Source organism: Protomyctophum parallelum (assembly GCF_964188405.1).
Source record: "Protomyctophum parallelum genome assembly, chromosome: 1".
Taxonomy (NCBI): Eukaryota; Metazoa; Chordata; class Actinopteri; order Myctophiformes; family Myctophidae; genus Protomyctophum; species Protomyctophum parallelum.
Genome location: NC_139697.1, coordinates 33,387,003 through 33,411,381, shown reverse-complemented (window position 1 = coordinate 33,411,381; position 24,379 = coordinate 33,387,003). Strand labels below are relative to the sequence as shown.

Genomic DNA, 24,379 nt, shown 5'->3' with positions numbered 1-24,379 from the left:
TTCAAGGTCATGGTTTGCTAATGGTCCCCAGATCTCGCTATCATAGAGGGAAATTGGTTCTATCACAGAGTCCACTAATTAACCTCTCTCTCTCTCTCTCTCTCTCTCTCTCTCTCTATTATGGATGCTCTCTTTTATAGAAGCTACTGTATCCCTTTACTTACAACAGTGTTGGGCAGTAACTAAAGTTACTAGTAATATATTACTGTAATATTATTACTTTTCCCAGTAACGAGTAGTGTAAGGTATTACTCTGCCAAAACAGTAATATTATACCCATTTACTTTGTAAAAATAGCATGCACATATTACGTACCGGTATTACTTTTTTGTTTATGTTTTGGCTTGAAAACATTTCATTTAAAAGTTCAAGAGAGATTGCTGCTTCATTTTATAGCCATTCTGGCTGATTGGTGACTCACTCTTCTTCTTAATATTATTCAAAACAATTGGATTCAGTTCTAAAAGAAGCTGACTGAACAGATTGTGTTCTTGTACATCCCTTTTTTGCGGGTGGGGGGCGCACAAAAGTAGCCTAATATGTAATAGTAATATGATATAATTATATTAGTCTTGATTCCAAGTAATAAGTAATATTATTACTTTTTCTAAGGAGTAATACGTAATACGTACTTTATGTAGCATATTACCCAACACTGACTTTCAAAGTATGAGTCAGCCTCCCTCACTATCCCTCGTAATGCCTCCCCACTCGCTTCAGTGGTGTTGTTTATTTCCACAGGGACGGCGGGACTCGGAGAGAAGAGCGAGGGAGGCAGTGATTGAGATGGGGGGGGTGGGAGGTGGGGGGGGGGATTACACTGACAAGCAAGGGGAAAGCATTGGTGCTGAAGGCTTTTATGACGCTTTTATTTGCTGCACTCTCTTCTGTCACAATGTATGTGTGTGTGTGTGTGTGTGTGTGTGTGTGTGTGTGTGTGTGTGTGTGTGCGTGTGCGTGTCCACGAGATGTCCGTTTGCTTGCATAACCCCTGTGTGCTCACGCGTGTGTATAAGCATGTGGTGTCTTGCGGTTGCTACATCAAGCTTAAAATGCTTGCAGCTCTGTTGGCAACACATGGCAGAGCGGTGGAGGACGGTGTGTACTGTGTGGGCAACTTAAAGATGCACATTGTAACTTTCACATCCTACTCGAGATGAATACCTTGCGAGAGCTGGAATGCATGCAGTGGTGGAAACAGTACTCAATTTTCTTACTTAAGTAAAAGTATCAATACTGCAATATATACAAAAGTATTGGCATAAAAATGTACTTAAAGTACCAAAAGTTTTCAAGTTTTTCAAAATGCATATGAAAATCTTTTGTAAATAGCACAGGGGTGGGTAACTTTGACGATGGAGAGAGCATTGCATATTACTGCAAAAATAGCCGATCTATTTTTAAATCGGACTCCTGAAAGTAACCTTTTTATTTAATTTCAAATGTATTTAATTATAGTTATGTTAACTATGAACTATATATACATTGGACATAAAAAAGACAACATTTTAATACTAGTCAAGCTACATAATGACTTAAATAATGAAAGCGGGTCATGTTTACATGATTGCAACAGCTGAAATCAATAATATATCAGTATTCTGATATTTACCTGAGGGCCACATTAATTGAAGGCGGGGGCCGTATGTGGCCCGGGCCACCAGTTGCCCATGTATGAAATAGCACATCTACAAGATCACAATGCGTTGAATAGCGACGCATTGTGATCTTGTAGATCGGCTATTTTCAAATGGCCGAAAAACCCTATCCAAAGGGCTGAAGTGGTTAATGTATGTTTTGTAATAATAACAAACTAGTAACTAAAGTTTTCAAATAATTGTAGTGGAGTAAAAGTGCAATATTTGCATTTTCCTTTGAGATGTAGTGGAGTAGAAGTAAATGTACTGAAAATTAGAAATACTTCAGTAAAGCAAAAATACCTCAAAACTGTACTTAGGTACAGTACTTAAGTGCATGTAGCCTACTTAGTTACTTCCCACCATTGCTGAAATGTTTTACCACGAGCTCTGACAACACACCTGCTTATAGTCTGGAGAGAAACTGACCTTTTGACCTTCAGGCCGTATACCACTTGTCAACCAGGAATCCGGGCAAGGACACACTGTGATTGGCCAGTAGCCATGAGTGGCAGTCGGGGCAAACGCTCTCACCAGAACATGTTTTACTATTCGCAACTCGAAGGGCCCCGCTCGGCGCTGTAACTCGCTCACTTCGGCTCGCTCGGTGGTGTCTCACGTGGCTCAAGTTCGCTTGAGATGGCGGGTGGGCCTCCGTTGCAGTCTAGTCTAGAGTAATATATTTAGCCAATGGAGGCAGCCAATGACTAGGTCGCTAGGAGGCAGCCAATCATTACTATGTCGTGTTTAGAGTCGTCTTTGCGGGCGTCAGTAGTGGTGCGTGCAAATGTAAGCCAGGCTGCTTCGAACCTGGCAAAAATCCCCCAAAATTACACATTCTATTTTCGGCGAATGTTAGGGATCAAGTGGTTAAACACAACTTATCTCTTCAACCTGCCTTTCCACCTGTCCCCTGCCCACCTCTCTCTCTCTTTCTGTGTCTCTCCATCTGCCACTGCTCTTCTTCTCTCTTGACGTACGTCAAGATTTTTGCCATGTCTTTCTCTGTCTTAAACCTCTACTCACTGTGACTCCCCTGCCATTACATTCTGATTATTATGACAGAGCATACTGCCTCTTCTGCTCGTTCCTAGAAATTAAATGAGGCCTAGTTGGGGAAGCCTTCAAGTCTAATTTTCTCCTTTACCACACGTTAAATCTCTTTACCTTCAGCTTCTCATTACGCGGTCCCACACGTTTAAGATTCTTCTATCCTGCAGCATAATAAGCTATTTTCGTGGGGCCATGTTGTGACAAATGTGTTCTACAGTACCGTATGTAAGGTTGTAGGGCCTGGGGTATATTAGTATTCACCTCTTCCTGGCAAGAGAGGGAGGAAAAAAAGCAATGACAAATTAGGGAGCAGACACGAAGTATCCCAAGAAGAGAGACCATCACTCTTATTAGAGTCAAAGTTCATGCGGCGAGGGACTATCTCGGTTCCTCCCCGGTCTTCTCCCCATGCCCCATGCAGTCCTCGACAGCAGTGGGGGAAAGTAACTAAGTACATTTACTTATGTACTGTACTTAAGTATAGTTTTGAGGTGTTTGTACTTTTTTTTAATTCCACTACAATTATTTGAAAACTTGATTTACGACTAGTTACTTTGTAGATTTTGATTATTATTACAAAACCTTATAAGCCTTATATACATTTTGGCCAGAAAGATTTGAAAACTTGAAATGGAACATTCTGCATACTGAGTAGTCTACTTTCTACTGTCTGTGTACTTTAAAAGTACATTAATCAAGCCAATACTTTCATACTTTTACTCAAGTGCCTTTTCAATTCCGGATTTTTATACGTCTAACTGAGTATTTCTATATTGCAGTATTGATACTTTTTATCAGTAAAACATTTGAGCACTTTCTCCACCACTGGGAAACAGAGTCTTCTCCGTCCTTGACACCGCGGGACAGCGAGGGACAGAAGGGGACAGGGAGGGGAAGCAGGAGACTAATGTACAGCATGCAGACAATGAAAGGGAGGAGTGGCATGATCGATGGCAACTCTCATGTATTGTCTACGCACAAGTGTGTGTGAGCAGGGCCAAGCCTGTATACTGTATACTCGCATGTGTGCTCATGCACACGAGTCCTTGCATGTGTGCCGTGGGCACGTTCATGGGTGCACGGCAACCCCCAACGCCCCAACTACAGTGGTTGGGCTGGGGGCCAGCAGGTTGTGCTGTATTGATGGACGAGGAACATCCTTTGCCGTTTCAGCAGTGCGAGTGCTTAAAGCACCCGGGGGCCCACGGGGAAGAGCCGTGCCACAGGCTCCCCCACTCCAGTGACTTATAGACCTGCCATTACAGACGCCCCGGGGCTGCCGGTGGGTGTGGGGGTGTGGGGAGCCTCCCTTCCTCTCTCCCACGTGAGACGGAAGCCATTAGCCATCTCTCAAGACATTTCTTAAAGGCTATAAACCTCTGCTGAATTTTGCAAGATGATCTGTGAAATAATGTTGATGTATGAAGAGGCGGTGCATTGGGGGAGGGCGATTAATGGAGACTAATGGCGGAGTTACCGGGCAAAGAATATTCCAAGTTGTTTTCTCATTATGGCTCTCGAGCTCCTTTTGTCTGGTGTGTTTGTTTGTTTGGTTTCCTTTCCTCTTGTCTCGATCTGAGCCGCTCTCTGTCTGGTAAAGATAATATAGCCGACATGGAAGGGATGGAACAGATTGTGACAAATGAGATTAAATAACGTAGTGTGGTTATTTAGTTTTTCCTTCACTGCCGCTGTGAATCCCTGCAGGCCTAGTACAACCTTAATATATACTGGTTGCTGGCCTGCATGCACGCACGCACGCACGCACGCACGCACGCACGCACGCACGCACGCACGCACGCACGCACGCACGCACGCACGCACGCACGCACGCACGCACGCACGCACGCACACACACAGTCACACACAGTCACACACAGTCACACACACACACACACACACACACACACACACACACACACACAGTACCGTACATTATTTGTGTGTGTGAATTTGTGAAACAATAATGCCTGTATTACAGACATTCATTGTTTTGAGCCTTTTGGCTGTGACAACGTTCTTTTTCAATCTGTTTCAGATAACAATCTGAAATTGTTATCTTGGAACAGAGAAAAAAAGTCCCAATCATCATCCCAGAGTTGTGTACAGACGATTTTTGGCTCTCCCAGCAGGGGAGGGGGGGGGGGGGGGCAACAATGATTACATGTGGTATAATAATAGCCTACAATATCTGGGTACACATCTGTTGTGAGAACTCAATGGCTAAGTTATAGAATAGAAACGACTAAATATGCAAGACAAGTACATATATTTCTAGACAGTAGACACTATATGATTTATTTGCTCATTTTGGAGCATACTACGTATAACCAATCAGCATGTGAGTCATGTCAATCATGTAATGCTGCAAAACTGTACATTACAAATCATGAATGAAATGAAAAAGATAAAGGAGTATAAATGAGTGTAAAGTTTTGACAAAAAATATATACCGGTATTTAACTTTAATTTTTTAATTTTTTGGCCACCAGCCCTACAATTTCTGATTGTTTTGTTGCTTTTGGTGCTACAGTATATTGAGTTAAACAACTCTGTCTGTATGCTTCTTCAGTGCTCCCATCATTGCTGTGTCCAGGGACTGAACCATTAATGACACTATTAGACTTAATTTACTGCCCAAACTAATAACCTCAAATGGGGAGTGTGATGAGAATATCACACATTGCGTGCTCACACACACACACACACACACACACACACACACACACACACACACACACACACACACACACACACACACACACACCCACGCATGCACTAAGTGCAAGCATGCGACACACACTCACACAAGCATGATCTGAAAGCCCTGTGCTCTCAATCGGTGCTAATGTAATGAAATCAGTCATCCTGCTCATCTCTCTCTCTCTCTCTCTCTCTCTCTCTCTCTCTCTCTCTCGTCGTCGTCTCATCTCTTATTTCTTTACCACGCACACTGTGCACATTATATCCACCAACTTACCCATAATACTCCTTAGAAGGAGATACATTAAATAAATAATAAAGAAAGTTACCATGTCTCTCCACCAGGGCTCCCTGTGGCTTTATTGCTGCACTGAATGTCTAGCCCTGTCTGCAAATATGCTAATGAGGCATGATGAGTCCTTGCGTCTATGCTAATCTGTTAGCACTGGGTGGGACGTTGTGTTACGGTGGCCCTGGCTGCTCAGAAAAGAGGCTACGCCACAGTGGAGACTGACAGAGATAAGTCTATCTGACAGTGGAGCTTTGGAGGTGTTGCTCTCTCTGTAAAAGTACACACCAGGGGAGTAATCAAAGTGATGTGTTATCAATGTGCATTCTGATTTGGCATCATATATCAGAAAAGTCCATTCTTCATTAGCTGCACGTTCTTCCTCGATAGTAAAAGACATGGGCTTGAAAGTATTACACCGTCACCGCCTTCATCTATCCAAGGGCAAATTGTCTACGATTTATCCAGGAGCAGATTGTGCACCTAGTAACGTTACTAGGGCTCTAGATCCTAGTATTTCCCTCTATATAAGATATACAACCTCCTGATGTGTCCAGAGTTGTGTTGTGAGTTGGTAGATTGCAGGCTTGGTCATTTTTGTCCCCATATGTTCACCTCAGTTTATGCCCGTGCCTGCCTGCCTCTTGCTCTGACATAACGATGTCTTCATATGGCACTTCTGGAGGGAGCTTGTAGACCGTATATCCAACGCCACATGAAAGCAGTATAAGCTACTTTGATGTTGCCAAGTTTTTGTCGTCTCGTCTGCTCGCCTTGTTTTTATACCGAGGCATGGAGGTCATGGTTGTTGACTCAGCATCATCACTCCCCCCTGTTGAGCTTATTGGACACCAGCTGTGTGCAGTCAAATCAGTTACTAACCAATTATTGCCAGAGAGCAGGCTTTTATGGAAAGTTAAGCCAATGAAAAACATTGTCCTTGTTGAACCTTGTCTATATATGTGTCTTTTCAGTGGACTTTTCCTGCTGTGCAATAGAGGCAGTTTTAATGCATCACTCTTACAATGTTAATGTGGTATGGTCTTGTAGTGCTTTTTGTTTATCAGTAAAAGTTAGAAAAGGATATTCATACTTTAAAGTCAAACATGGTCAAACCACAGACATGGTTGTGTACAGCCCAAACGTGACAGAGCTTTATCTCTCGTCCTCCGGGTGCTTACGTTTGTTCTCTGTGAACTACTTACGTTTGTTAGACATACTAACAGTCCGAGAGGCATTAGTTCGACAACACCGTCTTAAAACTCACCCGTGGCTCCCGACATGCACGGCAGGTTAAAACTAACCCCGTTGCCATGTTAAAACTAATCTGTGTCTCCCGACATGCACGGCAGGTTAAAACTAACCCCGGTGCCATGTTAAAACTAACCTGTTTCTCCCGACATGCACGGCAGGTTAAAACTAACCCCGGTGCCATGTTAAAACTAACCTGTGTCTCCCGACATGCGTGGCAGGTTTAGGGTTGGGTTTTGGGTACGGTGTCGCACTCAGGACTGTAGGACTGTTAGTATGTTGGACCAAACACATGCATCCCTCCTCCTCAGACCATGCAATAGAGTAGAATGGTTTGGATGCAATGGTGTGTGTGATGGTGCGCTGCCAGTAAGCTGGCCTACCGTCTTGAGAGCCCTCCTCTCGCTCTCTCTCCCTCTCCAGAGTTCAGTCCGGTTCCGTCCCTGTGGAGAGAGAGAGTTTCAGCCAAAGTCCAACACATGCTCTAGCCAGCTCCTTCACAGCGTGGGAGTGTGTAGAACTGTGACTCCACTGCATGTGGGCTGATTGCGAGGCCGCACACACGCGCGTGTGTTTTTGTGCACGTGTGTGTATGCATCTGGGATATTTTCCCAGCGTTATCTACATTGTCAGGCTTTGGATGTTTGAGACACCATTATACCTGAAATTGTTATTTATTATATTTACCCTGGCAGGATATTAGCTGATAGCTGATATAGGCTATGCATGTTTTTGCGAATAGTTTATTCTGCAAAGACAAACCAGGATGAATTGCATCCAGCTGCCTTTTGTGTATTACTGTATTTTTAGCTAATGTTTAAGCCAGTTTTCCGTACCTGTCCTTGGAGCATGCCTACACATAGAAATGGAAGCTATGGTGTCCTTTAAGCAACCTTTGCACTTAAAAGTCAGAGCTAACGTGCCATTTGCTGAAAGAGAGTTCAACTAATGGAAGTAGCAGAATATCTCTGTGCATGGATTACATAATGTTCTCCTGGATCTCTAGAGTATTATGCATATTATGTGCGCGCTTGTGTGCAGTTTGTGGGGTATGCACAACTGTGGGATTGAACTCCTCCCTATACCCATCCTCTGTATTTCATTTCACTGGACTCTGCCCAGGCAGTATAAATCTACCTTTCACTTCCCCAAGCTCACCACATTAACCCTGACATATGTCCCTATTCTGGGCATGTCATAATTGGGAGAATTCTCAAAACTAGCCTGCTTATTATATTTTCCTTTGTCATACCGCAGTGTCATGCAGTGATTGACTTACAAGCTGTTATTACAAGCTGTGTGCAATATTGCGTTATTGTCACCACGGTCACAAACTCTCCACCGGCATGGCCTCAGTAATTAACCTCTCTCTGTCTTTCTCTCTCTCTCTCTCTCTCTCTCTCTCTCTCTCTCTCTCTCTCTCTCTCTCTCTCCCCATGCAGCATTGCCCAGCTATACGTGTGGGAACCCTGGGCAGCTTCTCAATGGCCTCCAGCAGGGCTCCACCTTCAACATAGGAGACAAGATCCGCTACAGCTGCAGCCCGGGCTACGTGCTGGAGGGCCACACCACCCTGTCCTGCCTGGCCACCTCTGCCGGCACCGCCGCCTGGGACTTCCCCCTGCCCTACTGCAGAGGTACACTGGAATTCAGTGGTTCTCTGCACAACCTTTTCATGTCCAGGACCACCAAATTGACACTTATTATAGGCTCCCCCCATTTGAAAAGATATGCCAGGGACCCCCATAAGAGCCCCAGTTTGGCATGCATTAGGCTACAGACTGTAGCTGTGTGTGTGTGTGTGTGTGGGTGTGGGTGTGTGTGTGTTGCATGGACGGCCTTAGGAATCTGGAGGCCCGTTTCAAAATCAAATATGAGGCCCCCACTAGCACATATTTATTCTGTTGATACAGCCGTATTACTGTTCAATACCGCGTGCAGACATTACTCTCGACAATTACGCAGCAACAACTCTCCACATCCTGTCGTCTCTTCACAATAAGGTGTCTCCCCTTTACCTCCCAATGGCGCACATTTTACCCAGGTTATTAACAGGAAATAGGTGTAACGTAACATCGTGGGAGAGAGCAAGGCAGCAAGTGAGCGAGAGAGAGAGAGGGCCAAGGGTGGCGGGGGGGTTAACTGATGCCTGGTGTTCAGGCCCCCCTGAGGGTGGAGGCCAGTTTCAATTGAAACTGGTGAAACATAGCAAGGCCTCCTGTGTGTGTGTGTGTGTGTGTGTGTGTGTGTGTGTGCACTTGTGTGTGGCCCGTGGTGTGTGTCAGAGGGCCTGCTGAGCAGAGCGTGTGATGCCGTGCCATCTGTAGTCAGGCTGGGAGTCAGGAAGCCCACACAACATGGCCGCCGCATGTGAGCCGAGCGCCAGAACAAGCCTCGATCCACCTCCAACCTTATGACTACCCACGCAGGTTATTAGAGTTAACTGAAACTATAACGATAAAACAAATAAAAATAAACATTTTCGTTAACTGAACTAAATACAAGCTTGAAAAGGAAAAGAAAAACGATATCTAACTGAAACTGTATTGTTTGTTTACAAAACTAACTAAAATTAACTGAAATGATATAGACAAAATGCCCTTATAGTTAACTGAATATATATATATATATATATATATATATATATATATATATATATAGAAATATAGCATTTATATAAATGCTATATTTCTATTGCTCTTACTCTTGCTATTGCTCTTACTCTTACTTTATTCGTCAGGTGCAGGATTGTGTGTAATCTGGGAACAAACAAATGGAAAAACAGCGCCCTCTGCTGTTTGTTTCCTTTAAATATGGAGTGCCATGATTTTTTTCCCACCCTAAAACATGATCATCAGGTCTTATTGTTATATAAGGAGGTATAACTTTTACAAAAAAGTGTACGGTATTTGTTAAAATGTTGTTTTTATGTGGGCACGCCCACCAGTTCATTAAGTATGCCTGGTTTGCCTGGTGGGTGGTGATGGGTGATGATTCACCTGAACTGAAGCCGCACCCACAGCTGTAGTTGTATGATAAAGGGGGAGGGGTTAGGGGAGGGGCTGATAGTGTGATGTCACTATATTACTGTTTATTTCATTGGCCCGTTTGACTGTCAAGGGTTCAGCCTCCAGGAAGAAACCCTAAATACAAAGTTAATACACCATTGCACATAAAAACGACGCCAGGGTGTCTAATGAAGTACTGTCACCCCATAGACCCCGCCCACAGCCCTCCACTTCCTGTGGTGCGCCTATGTTTTCATGCCCACTATCAACAATGTATATACACGTTCTGAATGGCCCTGCTGACATGTTCGGTAACGCAGCTCAGAATCTGTTCATGCGAGATGACTTTGTGTGAAGAAGCACTACGATGGCCATCCGCGCTGCACTCTGGAGCAGCGTCTGACATGAATCATGATGCCTACTGTAACATCTTTGGGTGAAGTGCTGTGAAGCAGAAAGGTGTGAAGCAATTTAATTAAGTTCATCATATTGAGGATTATTTTGGATTAGCGCTAAATAAAACGATTAAGACTTTGACATACCCCAAACCTTTCGCTTGTCTATAACATATTCTTTTGATGCAGGCATTTAAACATTGCTGAAATGGAATCAATTACGCAAAGAACTGCATGATAAGATGTCAACATGAGTGAAAAAGTGCCCATGAAGTGCCCCTGGGGGACCCCAGTCAATAGGTTTTAATTGGTTAATTAGTTATGTCAGATGCAGTCTTAGTTTTGGATGCATAAATGCCATAACGTGTAGCACAGGTATACAGTATCACACATTGGATCATGTTAATATGTTAGCATTACACCAAAATAACAAACTTATCACAGCCTATAGACCACATTCAATTTAAATTTGCAGATTTGCTTCGTGAGGTATTTGTGGCAAGTTCAGTGTCATAGTTCCACACACATATAATTGTATTATTATTATTTAGTTATTTTTTATAATTTGACTCTCCCATAATTTGAATCTCATCCTCTACTAAGGTTATGCATTTTGGTTCCAAACACATATCTCCCTTTCTCTCCATCTCGCTCCTGCTCTCACCTGCACCAGGGCACACCACATTGATATAACGTGCTCAGGCACCCAAGGATGTCATTATGCCACTTCCTCAGCACAAATTACACGGCAACACGTTTTTTGAAACTGGCAATTTCCACCTCGGTTAATTGAGGTCTACCGGCGCACGTACAAGTCAGTATACACACCTGAGCGCTCTCTCACTATGCATAACTGTGCTGTTAATGTCCCTACAGCGCCTGCCCGTTTGTGTTTAAGAGCAGAATTGGCATCGCTGCCCCCACCGTTCCCAGACTCAGGGGAGGTCTACAGTGCATGCTGCCAGTACTGTTGGATAATTGAGTCACGGATGATACCCAACCTCTTGTTTTGTCTTTCCTTTTTTAAGATGTATTTTTTTAGGTAAAGTGTGTGTCCTTGGCTGCAGAGTCTAGAGGTTGGAATCCACCGTGATTTCGCTTGGCGTAAGGGTTGAATGGGAGGAGTATTGTAGATGGAGGCGATATGTCCTCTGGGTGGGGACTCTTTAATGGCAGGTGACTCAGCGTTATTATGGATCCCACCACAGTTCTAGGAAAGCCCTGCTGTGATTGGCCAGTAGTCGCTGGGATAACTTTGTCGTTTTTGCAACTACTGTATGCCTAAACCTAACCCTAAACCTAACCTCAGTAAACCTATGCCTGACCGGGAACCAATAAGACACATGGTAAATAAGGCGGGTCTGTCCTAGAACGATTCATAATCATGCGGTGATAATGAATCATTTGGTTCATAATCACGCATTTTTAATGTAATGTTCATCAATATACACTGTCCCGACCAAATAAACGAATAAAGTAAGTGAGTCAGTAGGGTGCAAAACTGCAAATAGCACTGGCATCACACAGAGCTGTCAGTATAACACATTTGTAGAATCGGCCTCAGGTCTTACTGGGTTAATTGTCTCCACCAGGCCGAAGGCATGGGGGGAGAGTATATTTTGCACTCCGTCCGTCCGTCCGTGTGTTGTTTCCGTTCGTGTGTCCGTCCGTGTGTGTGTCCGTGAGCAGCTAATCTCGTCCACCGTTAACCCGGTCGATGCAAAATTTTGCACACACACTCCCTGGTTGCCAACGATGAACCTCTGCCCCAAAATTTCCTGAACGGCCTGTTATAGCGCCACCAGGAGGCCGCTTTGTGCAAAACAGGTTTTTGCACAGTACACCTACAGATTTTGTCCAAACATCGCGCAAATTGGTACAGTCTCTCTAGAGCCATTCAACGAAACCGGTCAGATTTCTCAGACTCCATCCTGATTGGTTAAGATTGGCTTCCAAAGTTCACAGGAGTGCTCAGTTTCAAACAAAATGCTGCAAATCATGAACACATCGCGTGATTTCTGTGAAATTGTGCACGCACATTCCCACTAGGCCGAGGAAGAAATGCCACATGAACAATTTCAACTCAGCCTCAAAGTGGCGCTATAACTGGCCGAAAAGTGTTTTTACCTCTAATTTACTTTTGTTGCCCTTTTATCCAACCACCAGATGAAGTCAAGCTGCAATGTCCTACATTCCTATCCTGGTGGAGACCTGTGCCCAGAAGGGCACTTTTTCTAGTTTATACTCTGTCGTACAGTGGTATCGCTTGTCAGGATCAGCCAAATTACAGTATAGTAGAGCGGTGCCCATGGTGCCTCTACAGCGGTGCCCGTTGGGCACTGGCCTACCCAGATATTATGCGTTGGAGCCTCTACAGCCGTGCCCGTTGGGCACTGGCCTACTTGGAACGATGCAAGTTGGAAATGCATGCCCCACCCAGATATTATGTCTGTGTCCCTTTTATGCCCATATATGGAGTTCTTTGTCAGGCATGCCCAAATGTAGAGTCTATGCAGGCGTCAGAATGATGTCAGAACAGGCCAGCTCCATATGGACACTGGCAGGGGCCCTGTCCAGAGTCCGGGCAGAGGCCTTTTTGGGGCAGTATAGCATGTATAGTTAGTTGTATTTGGCTGCAGACGCCGAGTATGATAGGAAAACCGGTCAGATTGAAAATGGAGTGCTTGTTTTCTTCACCTCCCGCGCTCAACCGCAGCAGGGTGTATAAAGAGAAACGCTAACTGTACTCACATAGCCGAGCTTGTACATTTGCTATTTTGAGGACCAGAGCTTTCAAATGTCAAATTCAACATTTGTACGTGTGACATTCAGAAATCAGTCTCAAGTGGAAGACTCCCGGCCCAGACTGAGAAATAAAGTGGAACAATAAAAGAAAACACAGAAGGAGCACCTGAGTCATGGTTCCAGGCTCCAGGGGGAGGCGGGGGGGACGGGACAGTCCTTCCACCGGTTGAAGCGGCGTGACATCAGCGGTGGCGGGATGGGAACGCACACCGTCGAGCCGACGGGAAAACAAAGTGACATTTGCTGCCGACAAGAGATTAAAATAAATGTCTTAATGCAACGCGTCCCCCTCCTCTTTGGTGCGGATAAAGAACACGCACACATAGTTGAGACGTTGTCGAAAGGCCCCCCCGCTGCGGTGGATCTTCTTCAGCCAGATTTTAGACTTTACAATTTGTTACACTTTCCAAAGGCCCGGCTGCGGAAAGGCTGCGTAACGGAGCGAGTGGGAGGAGGCGACGGAGGGGGAGAGTTTAGCTTGCTCCTCAAGTGTGAAGAAGGAGAGTCTGCCGTGGAATATCAATCTGCTCCGCGGTGTCCTTTCTTCTCACCGAGCTCTACCCTCCACTTCCCGTCTCTTCCCACTGCAGCCGTCACCTGTCAGCCCCCCACCCCCCCACACCCCCTCTTCCCTTCATTGTCCGACTCCCCGTCCCAGCCTGTCACCTGTCATCTGCTTCATTCGTGGTATACCCTCTCTCCCTGCCACCGCCCCGTCTCTTCAAGTTCACACCTCACAGATTTCCCCTCTTCCGTGCATGCCTTCGCTACCCTCCCTCCCCCCCCCCCCCCCCCCCTCCCAGGAGAGGGGTTGCTGTGGTGACAGCTTGGATGGATGATTGGCAGCTGGGCCCAACCCTTGTGAGCCCCCCCAGCCTTCCTTGAGATCTCTCACACACACTCACAGACACACACATGCACGCACCCTGTGCACGTACATGCACTCTTCCTGCTAGCCAGTCTCTGCTTATCAACCCCTCTCTCTCTCTCTCTATTTGTATTCTTCATCATCACCCGCGCGCGCACACACTCTCTCTCTCACTCACACACACTCACACACACACACACACACACACACACACACACACACACACACACACACACACACACAAAAGGCCTTTGGTTGGCCTATGTGTGTCTGTCCATTTTGTCCAGCAAAGCTTGCAAAATGCGAGGCCTCTCAGCTTCAGTAGGCCAAGGACCTCGACTCCAGAGTTTTTTTCAAATTGTTCAATAGCTGCTATGTCAACAATCATTATTTTGACACGTGGCATGCCATGTAGGTCACTCATTCAAAGGAGAGTGACCTCCAGGGGTCATTGAGGAGCCGGTCACAGGGCGTCCTCAACAAAAAATTCAACATTACTGTCTTACTGAATGTGTACAACACGTTGAGAACACATTGTGAGTGGCCGATTGGCTATTTTCGAAAACTGTTGACCACCCTGGGTACAGCCAAATGCATATCAATGTGGGTGTCCTTGACATAAACCACTGATGTAGATAAATCAGTAGGCTATCTAATAGTATGTTTACCAGTTCATGTGTCAAATCCCTTCATAATTATAGCCTACCGTACAATGCAAAAGCACCACACCAATGCATGATGATCCAAATCTAAAGTGGTGACGAAAACCACTTTCCACTTTCTCACAACATAACAAGCAAGCACACTTCATTTCCTTAGAACAATGCTAAATGAGGCCAAGAATTGCGCTGATGAACACAAATAGTAATTAATTAGAAAGTGAATCTCTCTCCCTTTGCTTTGCGTTGCGTCGGGTTGCATCACCCCCTCCTCCAAACATGGGGCTGTAGGACAACTACTGTAGGGCATTTCCAACTCTATGAATTGTGACTTCTGTCTCTTCCGACGCCTGCGGTGGAAATAGCAGACGTAGAAATAACACACTCTGATTCGTATCCTCCTGAATCCAAAAGACGATGTCTGCACACTGTCTCGTGTCCATAGACTTCGAGGCAAAACAATACATTTCTTAATGAAAGTGTTTTGTTAGTGGCTCTACATTTCCTGCAGTGCTCAAAGGGGTGAACAGTTCAAGAGAAGAAAACTAAACTTTTCTCGTAAAATAATCTTTCGTAAAAGTTCCATAGTCCCAAAAGATATTAGTTAACCCATTCAGGACGAGAACACCTTTATATTATACTTTAGCTATTGCAACAAAATAGCAAGCTCATAGCACGGCACGAGTGCCGCGATACGAAGATATCTTTGAGTATATATTCTTTCAGAGCAAACGTTTTTATCTCAAATCTTTGCTTCTCCCTGGAAGAACATATTCTCAGATGGGGGTCTGCAGCCAAATACAGATATTTCTGGGGGTCCTTGACATGAAAAGTTTGAGAACCACTCACATAGAAACATACTATAGGTTTTTCAGAAAACTGTTTTTTATTAGAATCGGCCTCAGGTCTAAATGGGTCAACTGGATCTTTTGCAGCTGACGACGGTTGCGGGGGCACCCTGCGCGGCCAGAGTGGGGTGATCACCAGCCCCAACTACCCCGGGGAGTACAGCAACAACGCCGACTGCACGTGGACCGTGCTGGCGGAACCCGGAGACACCATCGCCCTGGTCTTCTCCGACTTCCAGCTCGAGGACGACTATGACCTTCTGGAGGTCAGCGGCACGGACGGCTCCTCACAGTGGTGAGTACACACACCCCGGCCGTTGTCGTTGTTGGATTTGAGCCAATAAACCTGCCTGCATGAGTACCTCAGGTTTATTTTTTTGGGAGGGGTTGGGGAGGGGGACAGCTGTGGCTCAGGAGGTAGAGCAGCTCGTCCAATGATCCGTGGGTCGGATCCTGCATGGCTCCACATGTCAGAGCCGGAAAGGAGTTTTTTGTCTGATTTAAACGATCTGTGAGTTGCAGCATCAGACCTGCGGTTTTCTGAGAATTTGTTGCAAATAATGTGAATTAATTTGACCGAGGCCAAAACGACCTCAACGTCATGATGTTTTGATAAGAGCTTTGTTTTTGTTTTTGAGCATGAGAGCACTTCCTTCCTTCCCTGATGTTCTGCAGGCCTATAGATGAGAGTGACCGATGATTCATGATGAGTCAGTGTGTCCAATCCCAAGCGTACGTGTTGTGGTCACGTCACTGTGCAATGTGCTGTCTCTCTCTCTCTCTCTCTCTCTCTCTCTCGCACACGCTCGCTCGCACACGCTCGCTCGCGCACGCGCGCGCGCACGCACACACACACACACACACACACACACACACACACACACACACACACACACACACACACACACACACACACACACACACACACACACACACACACACACACACACACACACACCGAAATACAGAAAACCTACAATGAGCAAAATTAATCAGGTTATTGGTTCTAAATGTGGGTTTTGGTATATTTTGGGTTCATTGCCCTGCCCTAACCTGGGGTGAGATATTGAGGCGCATTCAGAAATAGCGTGCTGAGCGCACTGTGCAATGCAAACTAATAGGCGAGTGTGCTCCGGTGCAGTATTTCCGAACGGGCCCATAGAAAGGAAGGTTGGGGGCGGATATATAGTTCCACAGATGGTTTGGCAGGGTACAGGGAATGATTCAAGCCCAGGTGGTGGTGAAGCTGCTCCAGCCCTGGGCAGTGCATGGTGGACACAGTACTCACATGTAAAAGTCTGGAATTCAAAATGTACTTAAAGTGCCAAAAGTAACAGTACTCCTTGTGCACCTTGTGCTATTTTCAGATATCTGAAATGTATATTGTGCTGAAGTGATTAGTGTGTTTTGTAAGTAGCTAGTAACTAAAGTTTTCAAGTAATTACAGTGGAGTTAAAGTAAAATACTGAAGTAAAGTACACATCCCTAAAAAGTAAGTAAATGGGCAACTCCATCAGCAGGGAGAGAGGCAGGATTCAGACGGCCCCTCAGAGGGGCCCTGACTATAGACGGCCCCTCAGAGGGGCCCTCTGAATCCCTGGCTTTAGACGGCCCCTCAGAGGGCCCTCTGAATCACTGGCTATAGACGGCCCCTCAGAGGGCCCTCTGAATCCCTGGCTTTAGACGGCCCCTCAGAGGGCCCTCTGAATCACTGGCTATAGACGGCCCCTCAGAGGGCCCTCTGAATCACTGGCTATAGACGGCCCCTCAGAGGGCCCTCTGAATCACTGGCTATAGACGGCCCCTCAGAGGGCCCTCTGAATCACTGACTATAGACGGCCCCTCAGAGGGCCCTCTGAATCACTGGCTATAGACGGCCCCTCAGAGGGCCCTCTGAATCACTGACTATAGACGGCCCCTCAGAGGGCCCTCTGAATCACTGACTATAGACGGCCCCTCAGAGGGCCCTCTGAATCACTGACTATAGACGGCCCCTCAGAGGGCCCTCTGAATCACTGGCTATAGACGGCCCCTCAGAGGGCCCTCTGAATCACTGACTATAGACGGCCCCTCAGAGGGCCCTCTGAATCACTGACTATAGACGGCCCCTCAGAGGGCCCTCTGAATCACTGACTATAGACGGCCCCTCAGAGGGCCCTCTGAATCACTGGCTATAGACGGCCCCTCAGAGGGCCCTCTGAATCACTGACTATAGACGGCCCCTCAGAGGGCCCTCTGAATCCCTAGCTATAGACGGCCCCTCAGAGGGCCCTCTGAATCACTGGCTATAGACGGCCCCTCAGAGGGCCCTCTGAATCCCTAGCTATAGACGGCCCCTCAGAGGGCCCTCTGAATCACTGGCTATAGACGGCCCCTCAGAGGGCCCTCTGAATCACTGGCTATAGACGGCCCCTCAGAGGGCCCTCTGAATCCCTGGCTATAGACGGCCCCTCAGAGGGGCCCTCTGAATCCCTAGCTATAGACGGCCCCTCAGAGGGCCCTCTGAATCCCTAGCTATAGACGGCCCCTCAGAGGGCCCTCTGAATCCCTAGCTATAGACGGCCCCTCAGAGGGGCCCTCTGAATCCCTGGCTATACAGTAGATGTCCCCTCAGAGTCACTGGCTAGGCGGCAAATGGAGGAAGGATTTGATTCAGCACTGGGCAGCCAGCCAACAATAACCCCTACAGACAGGAGTGGGTTGGCTGGCTATTATTGGAATTGTGTCCTGCTTTAGACTAGTGTCACTAAGGTGAGGTCTGGTGGCACACTCTGTCCAGTGAGAGTGGGCAGTGGTCATTAGCTATCGACAGGTGGAGTCAATTGCTGCTTTTTTCCGCTGGGAGATTCACAGATTGTTTTTGGCTGTGTGGAGTGTTGCTTAAATAGCCTTAATGTAAAAGTTAAACTATTTCTGATGGCCACGTTTGACTCATTTACTTACCTTACCTCTTCTTCTCGCCATTGACCATGATTACATTTAGCAAATGCTCTTATCCAGAATGACTGGAGTAAGTCAACTCCACTTTATTGCCTGTAAAAGTTTATTTTAGTTGCATTTAGAAATGATTTCAATGCAAGCTACCCATATAGTTACACTTTAAATAAGAATAGTAGGCAGGTAAAATTATACAATGTCATATGATATACTGTACATACATACACACAAGTATCATGAACCCTAGTCAACAAAACAACAGGGTAAATGATCAAGTAAATAGAATTCAAAGAAAAACATTGAAGGGCTACAAAGTAATTGGGATGTAAGACATCTTCTATAACCTAGCATTTTCCTAAAGAACATGCTAGTATCTATAAATAACATCTGTGTACAAACAAATGTTTTTTCCAAAATAGCTACTATAGCTATAATAATATATTAAAGCTATAGTAGCTATTTTGGATGTCTACTAATCATTGTCTGACTCTGGCTCTACAGCAGCGTGGCAGTGGTCTACTCTGTTTAACAGTGTATACCGCAGAGGGAGAGAATTATGAGCTGGAGGCTGCATTTTATTATATTTTAGATCCTTGCCAGTTCAGCACAAAAGCTATTTGGAGATGCTCCCGTGCTTATAATCGACCAACCTGCATCTTTAACACAAATTAATGAATTGAAGAATCAGCTGACAAGCAGACACCCCATTTTTCCATGTGGTCAATGGTTCTCAAGTATGATTTATACTCGCATTACTGGCCAATATGTGAGTGCATGTGTGTGCGAAAGCACTCACGCATGCACGCACACACACACACACACACACACACACACACATGCACACACACACACACACACACACACACACACACACACACACACACACACACACACACACACACACACACACACACACAGGCACACAGGCACGCATACACACGCGCACACAGCACAGATGATGATGAAGGGGTAGGATATCCTAGTGTCAGTGTGTGTCTCTCACCATCTGTGGCAGCTCTGCCTCTTTCTGACAGCTCTTGCAGCACAGGAAGTAATTAGTGAGCATGATTACCACTGCCAGTCAGCATGTACACACACAAACACACACACGCACACACACACACGCACGCACGCGTATATAATGGTTGAGTCCCACTGCAGCGTTTAACATTGGTCCGGTTCCTATTGCAACGCCCCACCATTCCAGATATGGGATGAAAATATAATCACGGTGTAAAGCAGTTGAAAGGAAGATTTTCAAACCTCCATAAGTCGGACTCCAGAAGAGCTGTCCTTGGTGGATCTTCTGCCATCCAAACTTCTGATTTAATTTGTGCCTTTGTACCGCGACGCTCCCGCCATGTAAAAGCTTCTGACGAAAGGTAAACAGTGTGTGCGTGTTCCAATGATACTCCAGTGTGTGTGGGGGGCAAACTCTGTCTTTTAAAGTGAACGTGCATGGTGTCACCTGGAACTGGGGTTTATGCTAACAGTTAGCCGCAATAAATGAGTTAAGTAAAAGTATCAATACTGCAACATAGAAATGCTTACTAAAATTAAAAGTCCGGAATTCTTGAGTACTTAAGTACAGTATTGGCATCAAAGTCTACTTTAAGTACCAAAAGTAAGTAAGTACCCATTGTGCGGAATGTTCAATTTCAAAATATCTAATCTTGTGGAAATAGCAGATCTACAAGCTCACAATGCGTCACATGGCGACACATTGTGAGCTTGTAGATCGGCTGTTTTCAGATGGCTAAAATATATACAGTATAGGGCTGAACAGGGTAAACACTAATCAAAATCTACAAAGTAAAGTAACAAATAAATGTAGTGGAGTTAAAGTACAATATTTGTCTCTGAGATGTAGTGGAGTAGAAGTAAAATTACTGGAAATTGGAAATGCTCAAGTAAAGTGCAAATAACTTTACTTAACTTTACTTGACCTAAGTAAATGTACAGTACTTAGTTACTTTCCACCACTGCTGAAAGGTAACGGATGCAGACACACTGCTGCCCTGCCCAACTGCGACAATATGCAGCCAAGGACAATGTCTGCACTGACTCTGCATAAGGATTCATGTACGTAGACATCTCCACATTCTTGGATTGTTCCTGGCATGCTGATCATTGTGCAAAGACTGTAGTCCGTAGCACACGTCCAGCACGCATGAACACACTTCTGCTTTACGCCTGGCATATTTAAAGAACTCTTTGAAACGGAGAGGAGAGAAAAGAGACTTTGAAGTTGCAGCCAAAGACACGTTTGGGGAGTTTGGGGAAGGGATGCCACTGAGCTATGGTGTCCTGGATATACTCCGACACACACAGAGATATACTGTAGACATACATCGAGAGAGAGAGGAATCATTTTGGAGATGGATGGGCCCTCGAAGCCTCTGTCGGTGTGCATTTTTGCCCATTCGCTAAAGCGAAACAACACTTTGAGAGAGGAACTTTATTGACTCTGAGTGGTCCTAAAACTGGGGAACTGTGCCCTGCAGCCTCAAATCGATGTCTAACTTGGTAAGCCACCTTTCCCCCGAAAACTCCCGCAGACTGCAGCCCGCCTCTGCTGCCGCTGCACATTTTATGATGTCATCAGCTCCCCTAGCACCACATCGTGACACGGGCTCCATGCACACTTCAGAGAATGGCGATAGTTGCCGGGGGTGGTGGTGGTGGGGGGGAGGGGGAGGGGGAGGGTGGCACCTATAGTATAGTGCAACTGCGGTACTGTGAAGAAGAGAATTAAGATGATGTCGTCTTTCCCACAACTGAAGCCCAGCCCTCTTATATAGCCTTTGACTTAGACAGCCTTTTTTTGCTCGTCTTATCCACTTCCTAGCAGACATGCCATGGTCTACCTACAGGTTCTAGCTCAGCCCATTAGACCAGTAATGAGCCTTCAGCCGTCAGGGTCAGGAGAAAGTGTGGGGTGGGAGATTGGACCGATGAAGGGACAGAGAGTTAAAGAAGGGGGAGTCATAGGTCAACTGAGCAGGAATGCTGAACACCGGAGGAAGAGACTATAGGGCCGGAGGAGCATGGTAGAGAGGAGAGGTGTGGAGATGTAGTGCAGAGGAGAGGAGGATGGGAGACGGGTGGGGAGATTAAGGCCTTGCGGTTTGACGCCAATTAAAGGACTCCATGACTCAGTGATCCTGTGTGCACGCAAACACACACACACACGCACACACACACACACACACACACACACACACACACACACACACACACACACACACACACACACGCACACACACACACATTCATTCACATAATGCACACTGAACCGCTATACTATGATCCAATTTACAATGATCTTGTAATATGACTCTAGATGGCATGTGTGTCAGCTGAAATTCATGAAATATTCAGGAATGGAGTGTTGAGCATGCTGGTGGTCGTCTGTATAGTGTACACTCGGGGGCGCTTTGCCAATCGAGTATTGGCAGAGACATTGCAAGCCTGTTACATGTATGTTGTTTATCTTAGGTGTTAAAGGGGCCTATGCCATGAAATGTCATGCACCTTTACGCATAAGAAACTTGAAGAATATTTTGTATGTATTGCAGCATAACATTTTGAGATCTGACATTCACCTCTTAATTGATGATATTTCTTCACTAATAATATTAGTAATATTGTAATAAATGGTAAATGGTGCATTTATATAGTGATTTTTTTTAATCCAAAGCACTTTGCATAGCATTTCAATTAGGGGTTCAGAGTCGTGCTCAAGGACACTAAATGGGAGCCCAGGATGGAACTGTTAACCTCGCGGTTCCCATCTGGCTGCTCTGCCGGACACTGTACAACTAGCCTGGCCTTCTGCCTCTCTAGACCTTCGGGTGCCGCTGGGATCACGGCGGTGGACTCTTGGTTCACCGATCTGAGCGCCCGACCCCGTCCCCCTCCTCCTCCCCCCTCCTCCTCCCCCCCCCCCTCCTCCTCCCCCCTCCCTGGTAGGACACGGCGGACAACACTGAGGTCACCAGATCTGGAGCGACGCCCCTCTGCACCACAGTTTACGACCACTCCTACACCAGGACATTTGGCTCGTTTGCCCAGGCTTTTCTTCTTCTTGTGAAAATGCATGCCTGCGGTCTCCTCAGTGTTGCCATAAATTGTTATCACACTGGCTACTTTATTGAGATGACCGCAAAGCTCTTCTGGCCTCTGCATTGACTGGCAGCTCAACAGACAGCCGGGCTGGTCCAATAGTGGGAGCATGGCCCGATAGCAGGTCAAGGAGAAAGGGCAGAATATCACTTCATGCATTGATCCGCATTGTCTCCGAGGACATCAAGTCAAGTTTACCTGATACTACCTGATAGCCTGATGTACGAGAGAGGGAGATAAAGATAGGGAGAGGTTGGGAGAGAGAAACTAGAGGGTGGGAGAGAGAGAGAGAGAGACAGTGATAGACACTGGGAAAAGGGAGACAGTCGGAGATATGGAGAATTCTCCAGCATAAGTACCATCAATCACCATCAAGCATGCACTCCCCATCCCCACCCGCGCCCACTGGCACGTTTTTAATTTGAACTCTCCCAACTCTGTGCTGGTACCACCGGCCCCGGCCAACTTTGATTGGCGGCTCCACGTGTGTTGGCGTTCTAAAGAGGCAGACAAGCCCTGAGGACTCTGTCTAAACAAGGCGGGATGTGCGAGTGGAGTGAATATGGCAGCAGGAGCGGGTGGTAAACGCGCCGGCTGAAACCTGCCCCTCCCTCTGCTTTTCTCCTGACAGGACGCGTCTGTACGGCGTGCCCAGGGGAACACATTATTCCGCCATTACAGTACTTGCATCCACATCGATTTTCTAACCCCCATCACCATCCACTCAAGAGGCAATGTAAATAACGCCCAGCGCTCGCCAATAGCCTGATGCTCGTTCGCCCGCTTGTCACTAAGTGGAACTCAAAGCTATTTGACTTGTCATTTTCTTTGGCGCCTGGTTGTTTTTTTTGTTTTTTCTCTCTCTTTTTTTTTGCAAAGCAATGCATTTCTCATCTGTGAAAGGCGTTCCCTTGAGATGACTCAGAGTGCCGTCTGGCTGTGAAGTGTTCTCAAACAAATATATTTAAATTTCGTTTGATTCTGGTAAATTTCTGCAAACTCATTTCCCACAAGAACGGTTTCTTTTTTTTTCTTCCACCTAGCGAGACAAATCTGAGTCATTGAGTTTTGATCCTTCCCATACCCTCCTTTCCTCCTCTCCCTTTGAACCCAATACCCCCTGCTGCACGCCTGACATTTAAGCAATTGTATGGATTATACCTGCTGGGGCTGTTATGTATTGTAAGTGCTTGTGCAGCACATTGTCATGCCGTGCACGTCAAATAGAGCTGCATATTAGTCACGTGCCCCAGGTGTCCCTTTCCAATGCTGTGAATGCCCTCTAGCAATCATGTTTACACGCTGGAGTACTAGCACCTAACCGGGCCTAGCAGCAGGAGCCATTCCAAAACAATGGAAAACAGTCGATATAAAAAGTATACTTATCCTGAGCACCAAGAGAGGGAAGTCTGGAGCACTCTGGTGGAGCTGTAACTGTGCTAATAAGAGTGTAGTGTAGAAAGGGAACCAAATGGACCTGTGTGGGTCCATGTGGACGGTGTAACGGACCCATAAGGTCGTTTTTCTTTCTATAACTATAGCTGCGGACCCTCTGGAACCGCTTCAAGGACCCGTGGGAGTCCCCGGACCTCACGTTGAGAACCAGTGAGCAATATGACGCCAATAAACGTTACACTTCTTTAGGTCACCCACGGCATAATGCTGTCCGCTGACTACAGCATATACTGACCATGTATATATGCAATTTTGAAAACAAGTTTGGTTGCCATGAAATAAAATATGAAAAACTATATATAAACTATTCGTACCAAGGCAGGCGCGGTGTCAGGGCTCTAAGCCC

The 24,379-nt window shown here is 46.1% G+C and overlaps 1 protein-coding gene across 1 annotated transcript in view; it reads left to right on the top strand.

The window, feature by feature from the left end:
• csmd2 (CUB and Sushi multiple domains 2) overlaps positions 1-24,379 on the top strand; it is a gene marked incomplete at both ends in the record, with an annotated part of 400,982 nt that overhangs the window by 95,977 nt on the left and 280,626 nt on the right. Inside the window, 2 exons of the mRNA XM_083776184.1 lie at positions 8,376-8,570; positions 15,604-15,811. Of these exons, the coding sequence (XP_083632310.1) occupies positions 8,376-8,570; positions 15,604-15,811 (403 nt within the window). The remainder of the gene's footprint in view (positions 1-8,375; positions 8,571-15,603; positions 15,812-24,379) is intronic.